The sequence below is a fragment of the Podarcis pityusensis genome, assembly GCF_964106645.2.
Source record: "Podarcis pityusensis genome assembly, chromosome: 13".
Lineage (NCBI taxonomy): Eukaryota > Metazoa > Chordata > Lepidosauria > Squamata > Lacertidae > Podarcis > Podarcis pityusensis.
This window is the reverse complement of record NC_138038.1, coordinates 50,973,334-50,998,947: the sequence shown is the minus strand read 5'-3', so window position 1 is coordinate 50,998,947 and position 25,614 is coordinate 50,973,334. Positions and strand designations below refer to the sequence as shown.

The 25,614-nt window shown below is 46.6% G+C and overlaps 3 protein-coding genes and 1 long non-coding RNA gene across 16 annotated transcripts in view; 2 read left to right on the top strand and 2 right to left on the bottom strand.

The window, feature by feature from the left end:
* Positions 1-678: 678 nt before the first annotated feature.
* NAA38 (N-alpha-acetyltransferase 38, NatC auxiliary subunit) lies at positions 679-4,172 on the bottom strand. Its single transcript, XM_080980080.1, has 3 exons — positions 4,016-4,172; positions 1,809-1,992; positions 679-1,101 (listed from the first exon to the last, which is right to left on the bottom strand). Exons 1-3 carry the CDS (start codon positions 4,094-4,096, stop codon positions 989-991), a joined length of 378 nt encoding a protein of 125 aa, XP_080836206.1. The 5' UTR covers positions 4,097-4,172; the 3' UTR covers positions 679-988.
* A 22-nt stretch (positions 4,173-4,194) lies between these two features.
* On the top strand, positions 4,195-21,867 carry CYB5D1 (cytochrome b5 domain containing 1). 5 transcript variants are annotated; one of them, XM_080980025.1, is made up of 5 exons: positions 4,195-4,436; positions 7,399-7,475; positions 8,923-9,141; positions 9,386-9,616; positions 16,942-21,867. In XM_080980025.1, exons 1-4 carry the CDS (start codon positions 4,310-4,312, stop codon positions 9,614-9,616), a joined length of 654 nt encoding a protein of 217 aa, XP_080836151.1. In that variant the 5' UTR covers positions 4,195-4,309; the 3' UTR covers positions 16,942-21,867. The 5 variants fall into 5 exon arrangements, 4 of the variants coding, with proteins under 4 accessions (XP_080836151.1, XP_080836149.1, XP_080836148.1 ...); XM_080980023.1 differs by lacking the exon at positions 16,942-21,867 and adding an exon at positions 13,549-13,683; XM_080980022.1 differs by lacking the exon at positions 16,942-21,867 and adding an exon at positions 11,399-12,118.
* Positions 9,367-25,220, bottom strand: LOC308462402. 7 transcript variants are annotated; one of them, XR_013979106.1, is made up of 7 exons: positions 25,019-25,220; positions 22,505-23,418; positions 19,111-21,571; positions 15,507-15,697; positions 14,556-14,642; positions 12,142-13,463; positions 9,383-9,499 (listed from the first exon to the last, which is right to left on the bottom strand). It is a non-coding gene; the product is annotated as an uncharacterized lncRNA (long non-coding RNA). The 7 variants fall into 7 exon arrangements; XR_013979107.1 differs by having other exon boundaries at positions 22,505-22,683; XR_013979110.1 differs by lacking the exon at positions 25,019-25,220 and having other exon boundaries at positions 19,111-20,913; positions 21,332-21,571; positions 22,505-23,481.
* Positions 24,277-25,614, top strand: part of CHD3 (chromodomain helicase DNA binding protein 3) — a 58,188-nt gene continuing 56,850 nt past the window's right edge. For all 3 annotated transcript variants that reach the window (XM_080979581.1, XM_080979582.1, XM_080979580.1), the window contains exon 1: positions 24,277-24,635. In XM_080979581.1, the coding sequence (XP_080835707.1) occupies positions 24,413-24,635 (223 nt within the window). In that variant the 5' untranslated portion in view covers positions 24,277-24,412. The remainder of the gene's footprint in view (positions 24,636-25,614) is intronic.

The following is a 25,614-nucleotide window of genomic DNA, read 5'->3' as shown; positions in this document are numbered from 1 at the left end:
TGCAAGTTACAAAAGGTATTTTTTTCTTGTTCAGGTGGTGTTTTTAAAACCAACAACAACAAAGAAATAAGCGGAGCTGCTATTATTCTACAGCCCTCTTGAAAATGAGCTTATAGCAACTGAAATGCATTTTTCCTAGGGAGTTCTTTGTAAAATTTAATGTTATATTTATTGCCATTTAGGGGTGGGCTTTGCCCCCGCTGTTCACTACACTGGTGAGTTCTGTGCTTTTGCTTTCAAAGGGAAAATGGTAGTGGTGAAACCCCAGATCTAGCCAGCTGCAGAGGCACTGAACGTAAGCTGCTGTTTTTAGCTGTATTTTGAAATCTCATTGGAGCCTCTGCTAGTTCTCCATATGGAGATGGAAATATGTGATGGGTATCTGTTCCTGTGCTGTTTAGCTCTCTCCCCCTGCTCCCACACTGCAAATCAGAGAACGGTAGAGTTGGAAGAGACCTTCTGCAATGCAGGAATCTCAACTAAAGCATCTGAACTTGCCAGCCAGCTGATACCGGGGACCTTAGGGGGAGGGTAATAAATAAATCCACCATCATCTTCATCAGTGGGGATGACCAAACAGAACTCCCCAGGATTCAGCAGGCCACAAAGGTAGCAGCCCAAGGTCTGTCCATGGCCCACACGAGGTCCAAGCGTTACAAGAAAACAAACCCACAATAATTCAGAACAGCAATGGGATTCTTTTCCAGATTGAACAAACATTTGACAAACGCAAACATTAAGTCCACCCCCTTTCCAAGTCCTGGAGATGGGGGGGTGTCCTGTTTCACAGTGCATGCACTGGTCCAGTCCAGCTTTGCCAGGAAAGCTTCATTCCCTGGCAACGGCGAAAACCCGGGTCTAGCCGGGAAGGGAGGAGAAACGTCTCTTGCCCTGCAGCAAACTGGGACCTGTGGCCCTTCCCCGCATTTCCTCCCCCCCCCCCAAAGTTCGGTCAAACGGTGGAGGCCTGCTGCCCTCTGGCGGTGCATCAGAGGTACTGCAAGGAGGCCAGGCTCTCCAGCTCCACCTCGATGGAGACAATGTGATGTCCTGGAACCATGGCCAGACCCAAGACTCTGGGCTCTCCGGCGGAGAAGGAGTCTGCAGAGCAAAGGAGGGAGAGGGTGAGAAGGAGAGTCCCATCTGCTCCTAATCCAGCCTTGGGCCCGCCAGAGGCTTGGGGCTACAGCTCGCAGGGTGCTGGCTGGCACCGATGGGAGTTGTAGTTCCAAGCGCCTGGAGGGCCCCAGGTTGGCAAAGGCTGTCCTCATCTCCCGGGCACTTAAAGGCTCCCTCCAAAGAACACAGGGGCTTCCGTCCCCCAGGCACATGCCCCTCTCCTCTTCAAGAGAGGTAAAGGTAAAGGGACCCCTGACCGTTAGGTCGTCGTGGCCGACTCTGGGGTTGCGGCGCTCATCTCGCTTTATTGGCCGAGGGAGCCGGCATACAGCTTCCGGGTCATGTGGCCAGCATGACTAAGCCGCTTCTGGCGAACCAGAGCAGTGCACGGAAATGCTGTTTACCTTCCCGCCGGAGCGGTACCTATTTATCCCTCTTCAAGAAGCCCCCTTGAAATTCTGTCTTGCCAGGAGAGCTGCTAAGCCCCACAACCCTCTCCTGCCCCCCAACCTAATTCTTCGCTATTAGTACTTAAATCTTTTTCTCTGTTTCACTCCGCTATTGCATGAGTTTTTCCTCAATAGCCACAATCGGCTTACAAGCAAAAACACGTGGAAAGCATTAAACAGGAAATGAATAAAGAAAGAAAGCTGGTGGAACGATGGTGGAGACCCCAGGTGAGAACTAACCTGTGGGCTTGAGGTACTCCTGGGCGGAGCCCAGGATCACGTTGCAGTCTCGGTCGGTGCACAGGAAGCAGCCCACCAGGGTCCGCCCATCCGTCATTCGGATGCGCATGCTCTTGTTGAGGAGGTTCTCCAGCTTCCGGCGGGCCTGCAGGTATGGCGTGTCTGCTTTTTCCTCACCAGAGTCCTGGCAGAAACGTTCAAAGGGTTAGTCTTCGCAGGCCAGAGGGTTCTTTCCATAATACTTTGTAGGAAGAAATGCATTAGGGTATCTTTCCCTCCCACTCCCAGGTCCTGCTTTTTCGCTTTCCAGAGAGAGACCAAGCCTCTAGTCCTCATGGTGGCATATGGGCAATGCTTGGGGAAGTCTCTCTTGGGTAGGCTCTAGAATGCAAATTTGTGGTGGTGGGTTTTTAATATCTCAGGATCTGTTCATGCCCTGTGGTGGGGGTTCATTTACACAGGGCTTTTAAATTTGCTATAAGAGGGCCTTCTCAGTGGCTGCTTCCAAATTTTGGAGCTCCCTTCCTAGAGAGGCTGGACCAGCTCCCTCTTCGCTACGTGAAGATCGTTTTATTCCAAAAGGCTTTTTGGGAACTGTTTTTAAGGAAAGAGCTTTTAACAGTGCTGTGCTGTTTTTACTATCTGAAATTTTAATGAACTTTTAAAATATTGTCTTGATTCTATTATTGTTTAATTACTTTTAAAATACTGTCGTTGTTTCTAGCTTTTCATATTTTATCCTTGTGGTCTTAATTTTTGTAAGCTTCCTTGAGTCCAGGTCTGGGAGAGAAAGCTGGATGATGATGATGATGATGATGATTACATTACCATTTCCTTCTTCTCCCCTTACATCACTGACAGTCAAGTGCGTTCATATTTTCCCAATTACCTAGAATGGTAACTCAGCTGAGAAGTGATAGAGGAGGTGTTAGAATTTTCATGAAACAGGTGTCATGTTCACTCCTGTGAACAACACACAATTTGCTTATTTTATATGCCAACACCCTACAAAACACACACACACAGCAATTTATGTAGAGCCTTAACCTGTTTGCTCTATCTAGTGTTTGATGGAGATGGTTCTTTCATGGATTAGTTGCCAACCAATAATATTTTATTATAAGTTCCTTTCACTATTCACAGTCAATAGGATTCGTTACAGAGTAGAAAAGAAGGCATCTTCTCCAAATCGAACCATAAAAGATTTACAAAACAGTTGAGAGGGTACTGATGAAAACCAAAAAAGGGTTCACTCTAGAACAGGAAAACTCTGCGTGAGCAGCCGGCAGGGCCAATGTTCAAGCCAACAAAGGCTACCCACATTCATAAGGACATAAGGAGAAAATGCTGGATCAGGCCAGTGGCCCACCTAGTCCAGCATCCTGTTCTCAACCAGGTGCCCCAGAGGGAAATCAGGAAGCAAGATTCGAGCACAAGAGCCACTCATAATAAATACGTATTATCCTTCCACCCCGACCCACCCTGTAGGTAAGCCTCTTCCCCCCCCCCACTTTACTTTTTATTTGTTTGTTACAATTTTAACCCTGCCTTTCCTCCAAAGGGGACACATATGCTGCTGCTCCTGCCTGACCCACTCTTCATTTAATCCCCACAAGAGCCTTGAGAGGTAAGGCGAGCTGAGAGGCAGCACCTGACCTGCAAGGTGGACCTTGAGCTGCATGGAGGAAAATGTGGCATAAAATTGCAATGAAATACATACAGTGGTACCTCGGGTTAAGTACTTAATTCGTTCTGGAGATCTGTTCTTAACCTGAAACTGTTCTTAACCTGAAGCACCACTTTAGCTGATGGGGCCTCCCGCTGCCGCCGCAGCACGATTTCTGTTCTCATCCTGAAGCAAAGTTCTTAACCTGAAGCACTATTTCTGGGTTAGCGGAGTCTGTAACCTGAAGCGTATGCAACCTGAGGTATCATTGTACATAAATAAGGCCACTAGTGAGGGCCGCCCCCCCACAATAAAACCACTTAACCACCACACCATACTAGGCCCTTCCAGCCTAAATTTGTTTTTGGGGGGGTGTCTTATTATGCCCCCACTCCCAATTACTCCCATTCCCCATCCAATGTACTTACCCTCTCTATCCCCAGGGTACCTCCTTCTCCTCCCCTACTTGAGCACCCCACCCCGTTATGTCCTCCCCCTTTCTCATATCTGTAGGCCTCCCCCCCCCCCCCGGGCTCCTCACCCCAGGACTGGGACTGTTTCCACAGCCATTCTCCTCTCCCCTCTGCTGCTGCAACGGCTCTGGAAGGGCAGTGGCCGCCATCTTGACCCTCCCGCCGGCAGAGGGACTACAGCTCCCAGCAGGCCGCTCGGCTTCCCCGCCCCTCGGCTCCCAGCAGGCTCTGCGCGCGCTCCCTCCGCCTTGCGCCCATCCTCTCGGCCCAGACTACGTTTCCCGTCAGGCGCTGCGGCGGCTTCTCGTTGCCATGGCAGCGACGGACGCGGCCTACCGCTCTTCCTCTGGCTCCTCCCGGCGATGGACGTTTACCGGCCGCGCTATTACACCCCGAAGGAGGTGGAGGTGCACAACCGGCCCTGGGACCTCTGGGTCTCCTACATGGGGCGGGTCTATGACCTCAGCCCCCTGGCCGAGGCCTACAAGGGTAACGCAGGCAGCCTCTGGCACTTCCCTATGGCGGCCCCAGGGCAGCCGGCAGATTTCCCCACTCAAGAAAGTGGTGTTGGGGGATGAGTGTTCAGACCCCTGGGCTCTCACTTGTGGGGTGCCTCAGGGTCCCGTCCTCTCCCCCATGCTTTTTAATATCTATATGAAGCCGCTGGGAGAGGTCACCAGGTTTGGGCTGGGTGTTCATCAGTATGCAGATGATACCCAACTCTAGGTAAAGGTAAAGGGACCCCTGACCATTAGGTCCAGTTGTGACCGACTCTGGGGTTGCGGCGCTCATCTCACTTTATTGGCCGAGGGAGCCGGCGTACAGCTTCCGGGTCATGTGGCCAGCAGGACTAAGCCGCTTCTGGCGAACCAGAGCAGCGCACGGAAACGCTGTTTACCTTCCCACCGGAGTGGTACCTGTTTATCTACTTGCACTTTGACGTGCTTTCAAACTGCTAGGTTGGCAGGAGCTGGGACCGAGCAACGGGAGCTCACCCCGTCGCGGGGATTTGAACCGCCGAAGGTCGGCAAGTCCTAGGCTCTGTGGTTTAACCCACAATGCCACCTGCGTCCCGACACCCAGCTCTACCTCTCTTTTAAATCAGAGGCAGTGAAGGTCCTGTGTGAGTGTCTGGAGGCGGTTGGAGGATGGATGGTGGCTAACGGATTGAGGTTGAATCCTGACAAGGCAGGAGTACTGTTCTTGGGGGACAGGGGGCGGGCTGGTGTGGAGGACTCCCTGGTCCTGAACGGGGCAACTGTGCCCCTGAAGGACCAGGTGCGCAGCCTAGGAGTCATTTTGGACTCACAGCTGTCCATGGAGGCGCAGGTTAATTCTGTGTCCAGGGCAGCTGTCTACCAGCTCCATCTGGTATGCAGGATGAGACCCTCCCTGCCTGCAAATTGTCTTGCCAGAGTGGTGCATGCTCTAGTTATCTCCTGCTTGGACTACTGCCATGCGCTCTACGTGGGGCTACCTTTGAAGGTGACCCGGAAACTGCAATTAATCCAGAATGCGGCAGCTAGACTGGTGACTGGGAGCGGCTGCCTGGACCACATAACACCGGTCCTGAGAGATCTGCATTGGCTCCCAGTACGTTTCCGAGCACAATTCAAAGTGTTGGTGCTGACCTTGAAAGCCCTAAACGGCCTCGGTCCTGTATACCTGAAGGAGCATCTCCACCCCCATTGTTCAGCCCGGACACTGAGATCCAGCACCAAGGGCCTTCTGGCGGTTCCCTCATTGCAAGAAGTGAGGTTACAGGGAGCCTTCTCAGTAGTGGCGCCCGCCCTGTGGAACGCCCTCCCTTCAGATGTGAAGGAAATAAGCAGCTATCTTCTCTTTAAAAGACATCTGAAGGCAGCCCTGTTTAGGGAAGTTTTTAATATTTAATGCTGTATTGTTTTTAACACTTGATTGGAAGCCGCCCAGAGTGGCTGGGGAAACTCAGCCAGATGGGCAGGGTATAAATAAATTATTATTATTATTATTATTATTATTATTGGGGGGGCGGGTGGGTCTGAGGGAATGCTGAATGCACAACAGAAGGCGTCCGTCGGGGGTGGCAAATCCAGGGTCTGCCGGCCACCAGGGCTAAAGGGGAGCCTCCATGTTCAGTGGCAGTCTACCTTCCCCATGCAAACCTCACAAGGGAAGTGGGGCCACTGCCTTTTCCAGGAGGGCGCCTCATTTGGGCCACTGCTGGGAAAGAGGGTGCTTGGCTAGGAGGCCTGATCCAGCAAGAGGGCTCTTCTCTCACGTTTATGGTGCGAGTTGTTTTTCCACTGCATTGCATTCGCAGGCCTTGTGTCCTGCTTTTCCTCCCTCCCTCCTGTGTCAAGATCCCAAATGTGTCCCTTTTTGTTTTTCCCTAATTTGGAAAATAGCACGTTCTTTACAAGGTTCTCTCCAGCTTTTTTTTGTTTTTGTTTAAAGCACTGGTGGGTGACCTGAGACCTTGGGAGGCAAATGTGGCCCTCAAGGCCTCTATATTTGGCCCTTGGAATTCTCCCCAGGCCACACCCCTCCCTGGCCTTTCTTTGCAACCTCCTTGAGCGCTTTTGCCTGGCTGGAACGTGTCCTTGAACTCCAACAAAGCCTCTTCCCAGGGGCAAAACTAGGCTTTATTTCACCCAGGTCAAAAACCCAGTTTGGCACCTCCCCCCCCCCCCATTTGTGTACGCACACATACAGGCTGCGAGCCTCATTGGCGCCCCTCTGGAGGATTCACCCAGGGCAAAAAAAACTGCGCTAGCGCCCCACCCCTCCCTGTAGCTATGGCTGTGCCTCTTCCTTCCCTGGATAGAGGGGTGTGGGTGGGTGGTTGTGTACACATGCATTATGCCACTCACTTTTGCCTCTAGCCCCATTCATCACTGACCTATGACACTCTTGAGGTTTCCCACAAGGGAGCGTGCTCCTTTGGCTAAAAAAAATGGCTCCTTGCTTCTGATGGGAAATAATAATAATAATAATAATAATAATAATAATAATTTATACCCCACCTATCTGGCTGGGCTTCCCCAGCCACTCTGGGTGGCTTCCCAAAAAATATTAAAATACTGTAATACATCAAATATTAAAAGCTTCCCTAAACAGGGCTGCCTTCAGATGTCTTCTAAAAGTCTGGTAGTTGTTGTTCTCTTTGACATCTGGTGGGAGGGCGTTCCACAGGGAGGACGCCATCACCGAGAAGGCCCTCTGCCTGGTTCCCTGTAACTGGGCTTCTTGCAGTGAGGGAACCGCCAGAAGGCCCTCGGCGCTGGACCTCAGTGTCCAGGTAGAACGATGGAGGTGGAGACGCTCCTTCAGATATAGACTCCTCTCTATTGGAGACTGTGAAGAAAGACTACCAGTCAAACAAGATAATATGGGGCTAGCTAGAGCACTGGTGTGACTCAAGGATGGGCAAGTTTCACATGTACCTTATCTATATTCTCTGCCTGTCCAGGTGATCTCTTATTGAAGCCTATTCTAGAAGCAGCGGGGAAAGACATTACCCACTGGTTCAACCCCAAAACCAAAGACGTGAGTACCTGCAGCTCTTGGCACTCCGGGCAACTTAGGGCAGAGATCTTGTCGGAGTGGAAAACTCTTGGAAAATCAGAGTTTTGTTTTTGTTTGTTTGATTCTTTCTTCCATAAGAGTGTTGCTGGTAATTTGTTGTTGTTGTTGTTAAAAATTGGTATACTGCCCTTCATCCTCAGATCTCAGGGCAGTTCACAACTTAAAAATGTAATATAAAAATATGTGATAAAACTTTACAATATAATGCAATACAATATAATTATAGAATACAATACATGATAAATTCCATGATAAAAGCAAGAACAAACCAATACCCTCTTCCGTTCCCACAAACACATTAAAAGGGGCATAGGATTTTAATTCTCAACCCAGGCTTCCACAGCTGACTCCTTTGCCTCTGCCTACCCCATTCTCTGGACTGCTATTGCTCTTGCAGACTTTTCTGCTGTTTGCAAAGCTTGCGCAATGTCCTACTTCTGTTGGCCTATGTGTACAGATGTGCACTGCTGCACTATGACAGTCTTCGCTAACCTGGTGCCTTACATGTGCTTTGATGGGGAGTTGTTGGCCAAAACTTATCATGGGCACCATGTTGGCAAAGGCTGCAGCATTAGAAGGAAATGTTGCCAGGGACAGGATGCTAAAACCGCAGTGAGGGAGAAACATGTGCCCACTCCACAATTTAACCAGTGTCCTACATACATATTTCTCAGTTCTTTGTAAGTTTATTCCCATCTTCACAGTCACAGATGTGATTTGTTACATCTTTTATTATTTCCCCTGCATAATGTCCCGCCATCCTTGCTCAGAAAATTGATTTCGCCGCTTTCAGACTTTTCTCTTAAGGACTCATTTGTATCATTACTAGTTTGTTAACAATTTCCTTGACTTGCTGTCCCAAACAGAATACATTTGAAAGACTCTGTGTTAGGTCCTGAAGGGCAGAGTAAAAAGGAGCAAACATTTCCATCACTGCAAATGCCAAAATAATTGTTTCTGGAATCCCATTTTGGGGCATATTCTGTTTGTCATGCATGTTGAATCCTCTTATCTCCATGTATCAACCTGTCCCATTTGTAATGATCCTTCAGAGAGGTGCTTCTTGGGGTTCCGCAGCCAGGAATGGCACATTATGTAGTAACATATTGTACTTTCCTTTTGGTGCAAACTTAAAATGTTTCTGTTTTCCCTGGCGTTTACATGATGTAAATTCTGGAACTGCCCACATTTTAAAAAGGTTTCTCAGTATGAAATTTATATTGGTTGCTTTAAGTGATCTTTTTGCCTGCTCCTGAGTTTATGGTGTATATGGGATGGCTGCAACTTGCTGTCCCAGGGTTTGGCAACAATGGTGGGATAGAAATTTACCAAAGAAAGAAAGAAAGAAAGACTTATTTGAAGCCACTCCCCTCTTAACTGAGAAAGGCCCTGATTTCCCTCCTTCCAGATACAGACACACATTAACCCTCTAACAGGATGCCTTAAGTACTACACCCCACAAGGTCGCTTTGTGCACATCCCACCTCCTCTGCCTCGTACAGACTGGGCCAATGACTTTGGCTTGCCCTGGTGGAGAGATGGCAACTACGAGGTGGGCATCTTGTCTGCCAAAACCAGACGCATACGGATCATCAACACTCTGACCTCTCAGGAACATACCCTTGAGGTGAGTCCTGTCCCACCTTTGCAAAGGTAGGATTTAAGAAAGAAAAAACACCCAAGATATTATTGGCAATTGTCCCTCTTCCTTTGCTAATGTTCCTCTGATGGGACAGTGTTGTGGACCTCGATTCTGCCCGGCTTGTCTGTGCCTCCCCAGGATGTGGAGGCTGAAGGGAACCACTTGGTTTTCAGGTGTATTTGGACCTCCTGTGATTCCACCCATGGATGTAACATGGTGCTTTCCGCAGGTCTGTGCAGAGGAATCCATGTGGGAGATCCTTCGGCGGTACTTGCCCTACAACGCCCATGCGGCCAGCTATACGTGGAAATATGAACGCGTCAACCTAGACATGGATAAGAACCTGCAGCAGAACAACATTCCGGATGAGGACGAGGAATTCTACAATCTCTACATGGACGCTGATGCCTTCACCCCAGCCATCCTGCTCTACTTCAACGATGACCTCACTGAGCTCTAGGTAACCCCAAAATGGAGAAGGAACTGGTCCCATCTCCAGCCAAGCTGCCCCCCACCCCCACCCCAGCAGCCCCTCATCTAGCGTGCTTATTTATAAGAATATTTATAAACCACCAACTCCTTTAAAAAATGCATCATGTGCAATAAAACCTTTCAATTGCTGTAAAATTCTAAAATCATAAGATGCAGAACAAATGACCAACACTGAGTCGAATTAGTTCTCTAAGAAGGCTTGGTTAAACCAGAACAGCAGGGGAAAACAAGCTTCCTCCATCTTCTCAAGGGGCTGTCACATGGAAGATGAAGCAAGCTTGTTTTCTCCTGCTCCAGAGTACAGAACTTGAACCAATTGATTCAAGTTGCAAAAAACGAAATTCCAACTCAACACCAGGAAGAACTTTCTGACGTTAAGAGCCGTTCGACAGTGGAACGGTCTCCCTCGGAAGGTGGTGGTCTCTTCTTCCTTAGAGGTTTTTAAAGCAGAAGTTGGATGGCCATCTGTCATGGATGCTTTAATTGAGAGTCCTGGATGGCAGGGGTTGGACTAGATGACCCTTGGGGTCCCTTCCAACTCTACAGTTCTATTTTAGGTGCTTGCCTGATTTCGATAGTTCCAAAATACAGGTGAAACTCGAAAAATTAGAATATTTTTTCCCCAAGAAATTTCAAGAATTCAACTTCAAAGGTGAAACTAATATATGAGATTGACTCATGACATACAAAGCGAGATATGCTTCTACTTCTCGGAGGTCCAATCTTGCTCGATTTGCAATCCTTGTTTTGCTGATTTCCTTGAATATTCTAATTTTCTGAGATGGTTACATTTGGGGTTTTCATAAGCTGTAATGCCATGATCATCGCAATGATAACAAATCAAGACTTGACATATCTTGCTTTGCATGTCACGAGTCTATCTCATATATTAGTTTCACCTTTCAAGTTGAATTATGGAAATAAAGGAACATTTCCACAATATTCTAATTTTTCGAGTTTCACCTGTATATTCATTTATCTGATTTATGCTTCACCTTTCCTCCAGAGCTCAAGGTAGCATGCATGGCTTTCCCCTCCCCATTTTATCCTCACAATAATCCTTGTGAGGTAGGTTAGACTAAACGGCAGGAAAGAACCAAGGTCACTCTATGAACTTCCTCATTGAGTTGGGATTTGAACCCTGGGCTCCCAGGTCCCAGCTAGGGTTGAGCAATATCTGATTTTCAGCATCATAATTGTAATGAGTATGGGTTGCTCGTGCGTAAGTTGCCGCCTCTCCTGGCTATGTTGCCTGGTTAAACCTTTCTGTCTGGACAGCCCTTCACTTCGTGGCTGCCTCAGTCGCTAGCAGAATCCGTCAGTGGGCGTTTCTTAAACCTTTTCCAACATAAAAGTTGTTTGACGCCAAGTCTCCTCCTACTCTCCCTGCGCGGAAGTCTTCTGCGCAGGGAGGGCGTGGGTAGCCTAGGACCTGTGCTCTCCCCGCTGGTGTCCGGTGAAGAGTCCTGGAGCCATCTCGCCGATTCCCCCATCTGCCCTTCTCTATCCCGGGTGTTGCGCTGATTTGCTTCCCCATCTGCTGAGCTGCCTCTCTCCCTGCTGGGCCCTTCTCCAGCATCATTTGAGAGCCTTCCCTCCGCCTCTAGCTCCGATGTCAGTTCCCTGACAATAATATATCACCAACTAAACATCTCGATATAGCGATATATCACAATGTCCAAAATAAAGATGCAGCTACGTAGAGGTGTTGGCTGGCTTCACGTTCTTCCTGCATTGTGATTTTTGCCAGGGCCTGCTCTTGTGATTCGCTGTCCCCGGCATGCGGCAGAGGTTGCAGGAATCGAGAGAAGCATTGTCTGGCTTCACAGACTTTCCCACATTGTGATTTTTGCATAGCACACACATTCCCTTCCAACTCATTAAGGCTGCTTAGTTACTCAGATGGGAGACTTACTGGGATACTGAGGAAAGAACCCTGGGAGGAGGGTGAATGGTGGAAGGAGTCTACATTTGGGGACGGCAGGGTTGTTGCCCTTCCTCTGCTAAAAAACCTTTTGAAAAAATCTGTGAGAGCTTCAGTAAATGTGTTTCTCAGGCAGAAGAACACCTCCAGATTCTGTGTTTGCAAAGAGGGCGCACCCTGCTTTTCCTCCATTGATCAGGAAGGCGTTTCCTCTCGGCCCACCTTGGAACTGGTTACCCAGAAGTCAGCAACAGAGATGGAAAATGGCGTTTGTGAAAATTCACTCTAGACATGAGATGATGAAGCTTCTGTATTTCAGGGAAACTTTCTGGATAGGAGGTGCCACAGAAAAATTAAATCCTTTTGTACAAAGCAGACACAGTGCTAATATTGAGGGAGAAACGAGAACATGAGAGTCAACATGGGCTTGATCCAGTATGAGGCCTGTACAAGGGCACTCTTGGGCCAGTTGTCCCATGTGCCTGGAGTGTGATATTTGCTGGAAATGAAGGTACCAAAAAACGATATAATAATATATAATAATAATAATGGAAAAGGATTTCACCCACCTTTGGTTACATCCACCCTAGACTTAGGAGCAGTTTAGGATGTATCCACTAGATGTCAGCAGTGGCGCATCAAGCAGCCATTTTGAGGTCTGTACCGCAACCCTTGAAATGGTTTTAAATATAGAATAATGACTCTCACATTCAGTGGTTGATTATTCTGCAGGGTCATAGCCAATGGGAGAAGCACTGCTGCTGCTTTTACCTTTTCATTTGGAGCAGGACACATGCACCTCCACTCGCCTTTCCCCACAGCCTTTTGAAATTCAAACTTTGTTATTAAGCTTACTAACATCCTCTGGCTGGTTTTTTTTTTAATTTGTTTTTGTTAAAGATTTTCTTGGTTTACAAAAATACATGCCTTGTCTCTTTTTTTCCAGGTTGTGCAGTCTTCCTTACAAATCAGTTACATTTGTTGTGAGACATTAGTGATGGGGAAGCAGGGGGGGGAGAGGAAGGATGGGGGTGGCGAGGCTTATATTCTTTTGTATAGTGTATGTGTGGCATTTTGGGCCAGCGTCCATTGGGTAGGTTCTCTTTCTATTTTTCTATTGCATTTCCTTGGTAGTGAGAGGTATTGGGGGGCAGGGTGTGGTTGGTTGTCTGTGGTTGTCTGCAGTGGGGTTTGTTTGCATTTGTGAGTTGGGGAGGGCTTGTTGGGTCATGTAAGCATCCTCTGGCTGTTGAGACTCTGGGGAGTCCTGGGCTCAAATCCCCACTCAGCCATGAAGCTCAGGGTGACCTTAGGTCAATTGTTTTATCTCAGCCTAACCTACACCACAGGGTTGTTGTGAAGGTTATAGGAGAAGAACCATGTAAAGTCACATTGAGCTCCCTGGAGGAAGGCATGATAACAATGTAATAAATAAAACACAGATTCTGCAGTAGTCTTTGCCAACCAGATGTTTTGGGCTGCAGCTTCCATCTGCCCCAGCTGGAATGTGTTAGCTAAGACTGATGGGAATTGTAGTCCAAAACATCTGGAGGGTACCAGGTTGGCAATGCGAATGTAGAGTCGATACCTTTATTATGGCACAAAAAGGAACCTAATTACAATTCCAGCATCTTCTATAATACTGCCGCATTAGTTGGGGTAAATGGCAAAAATTCTCCTCTCCCACAAATCTGGAAACACTGTGGTTTGGGGTCAAATGATTTAATATGTTGAGGGAGCCAATACCTATTATCAATACCCTGGGGTTATCAGAGCCAAACATGGTTACAAACTTTCGAGCTCAGAAGTCATACACAGACAGCACAATCCCGTATGTGTTTACACAGAAGAAAGTCTCTTCAGGATTGCAGGAGAAATCTGCTTTGTCATCCTGCAGATACAAAAGAAACCTGTATTTGTAGAGAAGCTAAATCTGTATTCACATGTGCTAATGGAAAAATGATTTCTGTTCCCAGAATGTCCACTTTTTTCATATATAGAAGTTGGGAAGATAGTGACCGTTCTCTCAGCTGAGAGTATGATTTTTCTCCCTTTCTGACGCCTCCATAATTGCCACCAAGCAACACAATTTGTGTTTCTTTTCTCTCATATGGAAAAGAAGCCTCAAGTTATTTAACTGCTTTTTAAAAGACAGTTCTTCAGCTTTGAAAAGACAGAATTTAAAATGCACGCAATTGCTAAAAGAATTCCCAGCTCATCCAGATCCCCTAAGTGCTTCTTCTAGTCAAGAAGGTGTTATGTTGCTTCTGAAGTACTCTTTGTCAGACCTCTGAAGGAGATGACTTTTTTTTGGGAAGCAGCCACTCCGGACACCTCTCTCCCTTTATGTGCTTTCGCTGTTCAAGCATGCTGCGTCAAGATTGCTAATCAAAAAATAGTTCTTAGCTAATTGTTGAGAACTGGATGGAACACACACAGAGAGAAAAGGAAATATCAAACAGCAGTCCTGGAATATGGGGGTAGGAACATCTGTGGATCATGCGGGGACATCCAGTGCGGCAGAAAAGGAAGCGCTTAGAGCTGAGTCAAGCTAGACTCGGGGGATCAGGGAGGCCTGTGGTGAGCCATAACCCCTCCAGTGAGTGCACTTGTGTGATAATTGCTTTGGTGGGAGAGACAGTAACAGCTGGGCTCCCTGCTTGCTAACCTGTGTCTGTAGGCAAAGTGATGGTGGTGCTGTGTGTTGCTGGGAGATCTTGCTTTAGAAGAAGAGCATGACAGAACTCAGGGGAGGCTATTGAAAAAGCAAACCCAGCCTCTTAGCTTCTAAAGGCCACAGCCTACCCAGTCTCAGATACTTGGGAACGCTTGCTTAGTGCTGGAGGCCTATCAGAAATGGAAGAACCATAGATGATTCCTATGCTTAGCACAAAAGAAATGTAAGGAATTCACCGGCTTCCAATTTGCTACGTGGCCTAGTTCAAGGTGTTACTAATAGTATATAAAGCCCCAGACAGTTTACCTGTGAGATCACCTTCTATGTCCACACGACTGCTTGGATCAGCAGAACTGGCACTGTTACAGGTGCCACACAATATTTGTTCCACATCTGTAAGAAATGGATCTTTTAGTTGGCAGCACCCACAATTTGGAACTTCCTGCCAATTTATTGTACTCTTTTTTTCTCCTGCTAAAAACATTTTTTGTTAGAAAGGCCTACTCAGATACATTGCATTTTGATATGTTTTCAGTTTAGCACTGATTTAAATGTTTTAAATGGTTGTTTTTAATGGTTTTAACCAATAATTTTACTGTTTTATTCTTTTTGTAAACCGCATTGAGGTTTTTTACAATCAAGTGGTGTGTGATTTTTTTGAAATAACGAAAAGACTGTTTCCTTAGAAATTTGCATACTGAGCCAGAATAATTTAAAGTGTACTTTGAGCCAAATAAGCATTAAACACACCAACCCCAAATACATTATGCAGAAGCAGGTTCTGCTGCTATCAGTGCAGCTTCCTTTCATATGATGTATTTATGATTGGGATCTCCATCCCTCTGAAGACTGATTAATTTCTTGTAGTGTGTTTTCAAAAGCCTTTCTCCTGTTGCTATCCTAAGATGTTCACAACAATAAATTTCACTTAGAAACCAGGAAACAGGAACTTGCAAATCCATACAGATATTTTAGATATATACATACAATGACATACAACCCCAGAGGGGGCATTAAAACAGAGCAACCGCCCCCACCCCACCCTTACTGTAAGAAAATAGCATTGGACGCAAATACGGCACAGAATACAGAGGGAAGTTTCACATTTTGGAGTTTCCTTTGGGAAGTTAATTTTATCATTTAGAATATGTTGGGGGTATTAAAAGGAAAACCACAGTTTGCAAGGGAGGATGAACCAAAGACTGACAGGTGTCAGAAAGGAGAGGTTAGAGGATGGATAACAGGAAGGAAACTAACCTTGGATTTTGCACAGTGCTACACCAGCTGGCCTCAGGACTCCAGCTGTCTTTCCCAATAGGCACCCTGCGTGCTCCTCACATTAAGCTGCCTGAGCATCTTCCTGCACCACTTTCCCACTGCTCCTTATGGTTACTGGTGATCCAGTCTCACTCCTCACAGTCTTCAAAAACTGCACCTGCATGTGGTGCCTGTGCCAAAATGAAAACAAACAAAAAGCATTATATATACACAAACAAGCTGGCACGCTTGGAGCAGCAACACTGTTGAGTGAAGTGATGGTTCTGGAAGCGTGCATCCCAGGCCAGGAACCAATAATAATAATAATAATAATAATAATAATAATAATAATTTATTTCTACCCTGCCCATCTGGCTGGGTTTCCCCAGCCACTCTGGGCTGCTTCAAAAACAAAACAAAACAAAACAAAAAACCATTAAAATATCAGTCAGTAAAAACTTCCCTAAACAGGGCTGCCTTCAGATGTCTTCTCAATGTTATATACTGTAGTTGTTTATTTCTTTGACATCTGATGGGAGGGCGTTCCACAGGGCAGGCGCCACCACTGAGAAGGCCCTCTGCCTGGTTCCCTGTAACTTCGCTTCTCGCAGAGAGGGACCTGCCAGAAGGCCCTTGGAGCTGGACCTCAGTGTCTGGGTTGAACGATGGGGGTGGAGACGCTCCTTCAGCTATACAGCCCCCCAAGGCACACCTGGCCTGCTGGTAATAAGCCTGAAAGTATCTGCTGCAGTTGCTCTTACACCTAACTTCCTGGAGCTGTAACAGCAAATGTATGAGCTGAGAGAGGTACCAAGTCAGGGTGGGTGGGAGACATAGGAGCTAACTCCTAGGGGCAAAGGTCCCTTCAGCCCCAATAAAATATATGAGGGGGCCACCCTCCCTCCAAGTTGATGGGCATTGCCATTCAAACGGTGTGTCTTGTGATCAGTTTTGCACGTCGGGACTTACCTGCCCCCCCCCCAATATTTTATTCAAGTTCGCACCCTTGGTGGGAGGGATGGTTTGCACTGTCTCTTGGTCACTTTGGCTCCACCTACAGTTCTCCTGATGCTTTCCGGCATCCATCTTGCTTCCTGATTATCACACTTTATATGAGAGGAAGTGAAGCAGGTTTTGCAAGCTTTGTGTGTGTATAGGTCACCTGGTCAGAAGCATCCCAGACCCTGAGATTACTGGGTCCAAACCTGAAACCTAGGGGTGGCCCCCAGTGATGTCAGGGAGAGACACCCCTAGTTATATTACAGGGCAGCCCCCAGAGATATCACAAGGGTGGGCCCTGGAGATGGAAGTAAATTGGAAGAGGGGGAACAGAGGGCAGACACCTCCAGAGTGCCTATATGCTATAATTTGAAGCCGGACTGAAGTCTGCAAGCTGCATGCACAGTCTTCTTAATATACATTTATTTAATTAAAGGAGCTCTCGCCCATCTGGAGTGGCCCAGGCAAACCTGGAAACATCATGTCAGAGCTGGAGCCCTGGCAACCCAAGGGTACGCTACTATGCCAAAGAGTAGAACGATCCAGAATTCTGTGGCCAAGCACCGTAATGTGGCTGTGGTCGTGTTCCTGTTGGGCCTTGCAGTCTGTAATATTTCTCGGTCCAGCAACAGACACCGAGAATGAGAATGAGGAGTAACTTTATTAAAAAGCTTTATTCAGAGGTGCCGCTAAGACCCTCTTTTAGAACTGGTACTCAAGGCCTAAGGAACAGGCCAGTTCATGTGACTCCAGGGCAAGTCGTCAAATTGCCAGTGGACAATTAACATTAAGGAAGAGCCAGCAAATTACAAGCTCTGTCATTGCACAATTCACAGGGCCATATGCTAAAACTCTTCAGGCAACATCTGGAGAGCTAGAGGTTAGCTGCCCCTGGTGCAAATGATACTAATCTAGGTGGGCCAATGGCTTGCCTCTGTATAAAGCAGTTTCCTCCATTCCTAACTGCTCTCTGTCCACATTTGCAGCCGCCGCATTGGGAACATGCCTCGCATTCCTCCCTCTGTCCCTTCTAGGGGGGTGGCATTAAGCTCTCCCCCCCAACTGTGGCAGAGATAATGGGCATCTGTCTACTCCCATGCCATGCCAACAAGGCCGCAGGCTGTCACATCAGGCCAGCTGTCCTTTCTCCCTGCCCCCTTGGATGGGTGCTGTCCCTGGTAGCTGCAGCAGAAGGGAAAAAGTATAACCCCTCTCTGCAAGTGGGGATTATGAAGTGAGACTTGAAGGTTGACAATTCTCTTGTGGTGTGGTGCTGGCAGGTCCCATAACCTCAGGGAGGCTCGGACTTGTATAGAGAACAGATGGACTTGCGACCGCTGTCCTGTCTGTGAAAAGGGAACCCTGCCCACTCTGCCTCGAAAGAACAGCTGCTCTTGGCCAATGATGCCTGGTTTTTTCTTTTTTCTTCTGCACTTGCAGTGCTTTTGTCTCTCCCTGCACTACCACCTGGTTGTGGCCCCAGTTGTGGAATCCTGGCCAAAAGAGGCCTGTTTGGCTATGTCACTGCTGAACTTCTGCTGCACTGCAAAGGCATGGCCTTTCTCATAGTGTTTGGTGGAGCAGTAATTTCCTGGTAGATTTTATCTGCTGTCTGGCAACCCTTATGCTGCAATCCTATACTGCGGCCTTGGTCAACCTGGTGCCCTCCAGATGTTTTGTACTACAGCTCCCATCAGCCTTAGCCAGCATGGAACTGATGCAGGGTCATTCGTTTCCCCATTTCCCCCCCTTTCATTTTTAAGTTTATTTTTTCATTTAATTTTTAATTCCATTGGCACAGCTGTGAGACCAGCACATTTTGGCCCCTGCTCTATTAGAACTTTTGCATCCCATATGGTCATTAAAATAACTTGTAATTACGACCGTGTACCTCATTAGACTTATTTCCTCCTCCCTCCCAATCCATTTCCTTTTTGTGTTGTGTCTTTTTATATTGCAAGCCTGGTGGCAGGGACAGTTTGGTTTTCTTTTCTTTTTAGTGATCCATAAGACACACTGAGAGCCCCCCCTTTTTTTTGCCTGAAGAGCTGGATTAAAATTCTGTAAGCAAAAAACTGGGCAGTGAGTCAAGGTCTTATTTCTGAGCAAACATGCAAGGGGTTGCACTTAAAAAATATATTTGTAATATTTTTACTGAGATTTATTACACTGTTGCATTTTTGTAAGACAAAGGCAGGATATGCTTATTCTTAAAAATGAGAGAATTGCTTGTGACCACGTGGTCTCTCCTTCCACATGTTCATTCCAAAAAAAACAAACTTGTCCCTATGACTTTCTCCTCCCTTGTCTCTCATAAACCATTGCATGATTAGACACTGGTGTTGAATTCTCTACTTTGTCTTTGACATATTTTCCTTATTATAGTGTTGCCTGAAACCAGCCATCTAATGGTTAATGCTTAGTGACAGCCACTGTTTAAGCTTCTGTGGTATGAGGTGGAGAATGAGGCTATGGGATATACTGGTTAGAGACCAGGTTCAAATCTCTGTTCAGCCATGAAGCTTGCTTGATGTCCTTTAGCCTTTCGCCACCACCCTCTCAATCTAGCCTACCACACGGTTGTTGTGAGTCGTGGGAAACTTACACTTGCCAGGAGCGACGTCTCAATGCTTTCCACATGTGCTGCATCAGGGAGAATTTTGGGTGTCCCGTGGCAGGACACAGTCTCAAAGAAGGATGTGCTCTCCCAAGTCCACATTCCCAGTATGTTCATGCTCCTGTCTCAGCAACTTCTATGCTGGCTTCGTGGTGGAAGATGTTAGGATCCCAAAGGATGTGCTCTATAGGGAGCTGGCTTCAGATACCAGGCCTGTCGGCAGACCATGTAAAGGCTGGCAACATCACCCCCACAATGTGGGAATCCCTTGCAGATGACCACAGCACCTGGAGACAATCAGTCAGGTCACTGCTGTAGAAACACAACCTCAGGAGAAATTAACACTGGGAGGAGTGCAGAGAGAAGACATGCCATGGTGTATCTCTAACAGTGAAACTGGACATCTTCATCTGCCGCAGCTGCAACAAAACATGTCTCTCCCACAGCAGTTGCCACAGCCACAGCAGGTGCTGTAACTAACGGCTTGACTTCACTCTCAAAGGTTCACTCTTCCATTGTCTCCCAAGACGGAGCGGGTGCCGGCAGGTTGTTGTGAGGATAACCATTCTAGGCCAACCTTTAGCTCCCTGGAGGAAAGACAGGGTGTAGATTTAGTAAAATAAATAAAATGACTGGCTCCATGAGGTCTAAAGCAGTCACCAATAGTAGGCTGGCCTGCTGTACAATGCCTGGCTCCCTCCCTGCTCTGTAGCGCCTACTCTAAATCCTTGACTATAAATGAACAGGATGGCTAATGCTTACATTCAATCAGTTGTGGGTTCTTATGAACTTTTAATATATTTCAAACTTTCATCTGGTAAAATTGGGGGGTGGGGAAATGGCTCAAGCTGTCCACAATCCAGTGCCTTGTGATGGAAGGAAAGACACACCAATACAGCTGTGGTTGAAGGAAACACTAGAGAATGTGACCTCTGACCTGGAAATCCTCCAGTGATTCTCATTTCCTAGTGAGCCAAAATTCCTAGGACCAGTTGCAGAGACATGCGGGTTATGGAAAAACAAATCTCCCCCAAAATCAGTTATAATTTTGCCAGAAGTCTTAAGACATTTGAGGATTTTGCCAAGAGGTGGGAGTGCTTGCTCTTGGTTTCTGAATGATGGAAGGTGTCAATAAACCGCCTGAGGTCAGGGGGGATGAATTTGCAACAGATGCCACCTGCACTCTGATTTTCTGAATCAAAGTGTGTAATTCCTGTGTTTCCACAGGCTTTCACAGAAGTGTGTGTGTGTGTGTGTGTGTGTGTGTCTATGTCAGTCACATTGTAATCAGCAGGGGAAAGGCCTTGAAATATTTCTTCCCACCCCCGAGCCAAACAGCAGCAGTTCCCTTGAGGGAAGAGCAGGCTTGTGGGGTAATGAGCAACACATCTTTGACCCTCTTGAAAGACAAGATGCAGTTGTGTGTGTGAGCTGTTGAAATAAATTCTACATTTCCCCTATTAGTATCATGCTGCAGGTTCCTTGATAGGATTCCTGACACTTAACTGCATTGTGAAAAAACATCAAAGGCAGAGAAGAGACAGAAGGAAAAGGATGTTTTCCTTTTTTCATGCTGTTCCCTTGAGCAAGGAGGACCAAGCCACAAACAACTCAGGTCAAGATTCAAAAGGGATTTTCCCCCCTTCTCTGGAAATTTGTACTTTGTTCTCGTTGCTTCATTTTTAACCGGCAGGCAATATAATGCACCAATGTAGTGAAATTCCAAGTTTGAAATTCAGATGATGATGGACCGCTTGATCCCTTCTCATCCCCACCAGGAAGAGACATGCTCTGTATACAAATTTTAAAAAAGGCCACTTTAATGTAAAATGGTTTTGATAGCATGAAACCTCCAAAGCTCTTCCTGGAGCATTGGCTTCCAGCATTGCCAGGCGAATGTTTCAACATGAGTGAATGGGATTGGCGCCCAAGCTCCTGGAGGGCTTCAGAGGGTGTTGCGTTAAATATAAAAGCCACATGGGGGATAACATTCGCTTGGCAAACGGTATCTCCTGCAGGCACAGTTAGTCCTCTGTGGACGCTTGTAACTAGTCTACAGGGGAATAAGCTTAGGCTTAGGTTGAACACTTTCACTGGAGAGCGGCCATGTTTTAATAGCTGGGATTGCCCTCCAATTCTCCCCCCCCCCATGAAGTTTAGCCCTGCAAATAATTTAAAATAAGGGTACGACTGACCGCAATACTACTACCTTCACTGAGAGCGGTTCAGATGTGATGCTGCATGATTTCAAACACACTTGCATGAAAAGAAGCCCCACCGTGAGGTCAATGCAACTTTCTTTCAGGTGCCATTTCATGCGTTTCTGTTGTTTTTTTACTTCCAACAAAATACAGAGAGAAGAAAATTGACAAACTTGTTCTCTTCAAAATTGATTAGAAGGCTGATCAACTTTGCTACCAGGTTTAGTTCAGAATTACTGGGAATTCACCTGCAATTCAATTTCAATGTCAATAAAGTTGAAGTATTTTGGAAACAAGCGTCATAGAAGCCTCCACTAAAGTATTTTGGGGTATTTGGGTACTGCAAGAATAAGAGAAATGCCTCTGGAATAGTTTGTAAGCATTGTGTTTGTACACAATCTTTTGGCAAGGCCCTCATTCAGCAACAGGATCTTAACCTCAAAATTTATCTTAAATATCTGGAAGTGGGTGGGTCGGGTCCAAAATTTCCCAGAATCATTTGTAAAAATGAAAATCTAATGAAGACAGTTAAATAATATTTTTTTCTAAATCAGCACAGATTTGTGTCTCATAAAAATGTGGGATGTGTGAAACCAACAGTGGTTTATTTTAGAAATGGATTTTTAAAGTGATACGAGCATTATACTTGTATATTGCCAGTGTAGTGTAAGACTGAAGTTGGGGAAAATATGTTTTAAGTTTTTTTAAATTCCCATGTCAGATCCAATGGGCAGAAGCAGTTATCCAGTAGTCCCCAACAACAGAGTTGATTTTTATTTGTAGTTTCCTTATGCAGGTAGGAAAACTCAGGTGAGTCAAACATTACACTTTGCAGGGTCAGTACTCTGACACATGCTTGGATCCAGTTTAGTTGGGTTCAAGGATATTGTAGGCTGAAGATACCTCAATAGCTGTAACTTCCTATCATGGTAGTGAATGACCTGCAATCTGAACTAGAATCTATGTATCAGTTACAGATGGGTAGCCGTGTTGGTCTGCCATAGTCGAAATAAAAAAATTCCTTCCTGTAGCACCTTAAAGACCAACTATCTGAAGAATTGTGCATGCACACGAAAGCTTATACCAAGAACTAACTTAGTTGGTCTTTAAGGTGCTACAGGAAGGAATTTTTTTATTAGAATCTATGTAATGTGCAAACTTGCACTTCACTTGGGACTTACTTGTGATTGCAGCTTCACTTCTCCACTTCTATCATGTCCCTTCCAAACTCCATCTTTTTTTGTGGGGTATTTTGCTATATGGAATGGCTCATGGAGGTTTTGCAGGCCTTATTTGTGCAGGCAGGAGTCTCACTTGCTCCAACATAACAGACACTAAAATGAGAGATTATCAGAGCCACCTGGTTTGGGAAGAAATAAAGAACTGAGTCCTTTAAAACTTCCTATTGGTTCCTCCATCATTATTAGAGGGTTTGAGATCAAAGGCCGCAAATAAAAGCTAACTTTTTCAAAACTGTATTTTAAGTCTTAAACTCAAATTATCTAGATGCATGAGGCTTGTTCAAAAATAAAATGTGATGGCCATTCTTAATTATTATAAAATGCTTCTCCATTTTACTTATTAATTTCCCTTTAGTGGTACATTCTTTTCCCATTTATAAAACAGGGAGAGAAAGTAAGGGCCACAATCCGTAAGAGAGGTATACATCCTTACGCCCAGCGACTTTCTTGGGACTTCAATGTACCACACTCAGTGTTGGATTGTGGCCATAATTATTTTCAAAATCAGCTAAAAAAAAAAAAAAAACCCCAACGTTTTGGTGAGAGAAGGGGGGGGGGAACCTTTGTAATCAAGGTATTTGCTAAAACTACACTTTCATATTAAATTGATTTACCCCAGTGGGGCAAACACGATAGGGTAAATTCAGGGGGGGGGGCGTTTAAGGGAGCAAAATATATTTATTAGGATAGATTTTCCACACAGAAGTTAGGAAGGGGGGAAAAAACCTTTTAAAAAACAAAACAGCACTCATCTAGAAAAACAGTGAAATCCATTAATGTGAGCATGGATAAAATATTTTAATGAATTGCAGTAATCAGTGGGGTTTTTCTTCTTCTCTTCTTCCTTTCTTGCCCTAGAGGAAAAGGAGAGAAATAAACCACTCCCTTCTGAAGTATTTAAAGTTAGAAAAAGAAGAAGAAGAAAAAAGGGGGGAGGAAAAAACCACCCCTATTCTTTTTTTTCTTCTCTTGTGCTAGTAAAGCAGACACAGACACACACAAAAGTCATGGTCTTACTAGTATGGAACTAGTTAACCTTTAACAATTTTATGCTGATGTCATAACTGAGCATGAGTACTGATTAATCCAACCTTTTCTCTCTCTCTCTTCCCCCCTCCCTGTAAAAAATATTTTTATTGAGGGAGGTGGGGGGGAGAGCATAAGAAAAAAAGAAATAATTTAGAGCAGCCATCTTTGTTTTATGCAGAAATCTTGTCAGTTTCCCCCCAGTGCCAGGAATGTCTAAATATTGTTCATGATCACAGATCTTGGAGATTGAAAAGAAAATATAACAGCAAGAAGAAAAAGCCTTTATCTTTATTATCATTTTCGTTTTCTTGCATGTTTTTCCCCCCTCTTAAATTTGGAGCTGATTTTTTTTTTGAAAGGGGGGAGATCTTTTTAACCCTATGGAAGAGGGGGTTAAAATTAAGCCAGCCATTTTGTTTTTTGTTTTTTATATAGGGGGGGCCCTATATATTTTTTACCTCCTGGGGGGGTCTGTTTAAAAAATAATTTAAGGGCGGCCATTTTTGTTTCTTGGTCTTGTGGAAAATATTATCCTGAACTCCCCCCTCAGAATTTAAATATATCTTTACTCCCCCCTTCGTTTTTTTTAATTTTTTTTTTTTTTAAAGAAGGGGGTCGAGGAAACATTTCCAGGAAGGACAAAGTTGTAAAGAAGGAGAGTTGTTTTCATTCATGGGACTTTTTTATTTTTTTTTAAACTGAGGTGATCTGAAGTGGGGGAGAGCTTTTTGTGTGTGAGAGAGGGAGAGAGGGAAGGGGGGTTGCCCCCCCTTCTGCTTTTCTCTTGTGTTTCCCCCACCCCCCTCCTCCAGCACCACCATGGCTTCCCCTCTGAGGGAGGACGAGGAAGAGGAGGAGGAGATGGTGGTGTCTGAGGTGGAGGGGGACGAAGACGAAGAGGAGGAAGAGGAGGAGGAAGAAGGAGCAGGGGACAACAGCCCAGGCGACATATTCCCGCCTGCTGTTCAGGCTGAGGAGGCTGCTCCACTGACACCGACAGCATCCACGCCGGCGGCAGCTGAAGGGACAGAGGCGCCTCCAGGTAAACAACACCCCTCCCCCCCCCCAACCTCCCGGTCGCCCCTTTAATTTGACCCCTCAGGAGATTCGGCGCTATATTAACCACCACAAAAAAATTAGAAATCTGCCCCGCCGCCTTCGGAACTGGCGGGAGGGCGGTGGATTGGCGGGGGGGGGGGAAGGGGAGGGCAGCTTGTTTGTAAACAACTAACGGCTTTCGAACGCCGAGGGGCCGGGAGTTCCAACCCGCCGCCCTCCTCGCGCCAACTGCCCTTCCCGCGAACCGCCGTTCCGCGCGCGCGCTGCCCAACGGCTTTGGAATGTTGAGGGACCCGGAGTTCCACCCCCCTTTCTTTTTTAGCCTCTCCTCCCCTCGGCCCGTTGCCCTTCGCGGCAATGTCTCACCCAGCGCCGACTGCCCCTTGCCCGGCGGCCTTTGGGAACCTTTCCGATGGCGGGGGTGGGGTCGGGGGTCCACGTCCGAGCCAGCCTCCCCTCCCCCCCCCCCGCCGCCGCCGGCCAAACGGCTCGAGCGGCCGCCGAGAGTCCCAGTCTGCTTCGAAGGAGGCTGAGGAGAGCGCGTGGGGCGAGGGAGACCAGCGGGGCTGAGGTGTGGGGAGGGGGCTCTTGTTTCAAATCACCCCTATTTCATAATAATAATAATATTCGACGCTTTCTGAAAGTTGTTGGGGAGCCCTGTCCCCCCCTTATTTGACACCCCGTCTCGGCTTTCCTCAGGGTGTGTGGGGGGGGGGGAGGGGTGGTTTGTTTTGTAAACAGCCTCACCCTCTCCCCGTCCTCGACTTGGTTTTTTTTGGGGGGGGGGCGGTTATCTGCAAGCACACCCTCATGTATACAAATAAATAAGAGAGAGAGATACTGCTCCTATGAATTGTTGTGAAAAGGACCCCCACTTTTTTTAACGTGATCCCCCTGTTTTTAGGGGGGGTTAGTGGGTGGGCACCCCATCTCTGGAGAATGGGAACCATGCCAGTGTCACA

Bases quoted from the DNA above. Each gene is read 5' to 3' on its own strand.
- NAA38 (XM_080980080.1), bottom strand. From the start codon at position 4,096: ATGGCGGCCACTGCCCTTCCAGAGCCGTTGCAGCAGCAGAGGGGAGAG. The intron at 1,993-4,015 runs GTGAGGAGCCCG...CGTTTCTGCCAG, and splicing joins GAAACAGTCCCAGTCCTGGG to GACTCTGGTGAGGAAAAAGC. The intron at 1,102-1,808 runs GTTAGTTCTCAC...TTTGCTCTGCAG, and splicing joins GGAGTACCTCAAGCCCACAG to ACTCCTTCTCCGCCGGAGAG.
- CYB5D1 (XM_080980025.1), top strand. From the start codon at position 4,310: ATGGACGTTTACCGGCCGCGCTATTACACCCCGAAGGAGGTGGAGGTG. The intron at 7,476-8,922 runs GTGAGTACCTGC...CCCTCCTTCCAG, and splicing joins TCAACCCCAAAACCAAAGAC to ATACAGACACACATTAACCC. The intron at 9,142-9,385 runs GTGAGTCCTGTC...TGCTTTCCGCAG, and splicing joins CTCAGGAACATACCCTTGAG to GTCTGTGCAGAGGAATCCAT.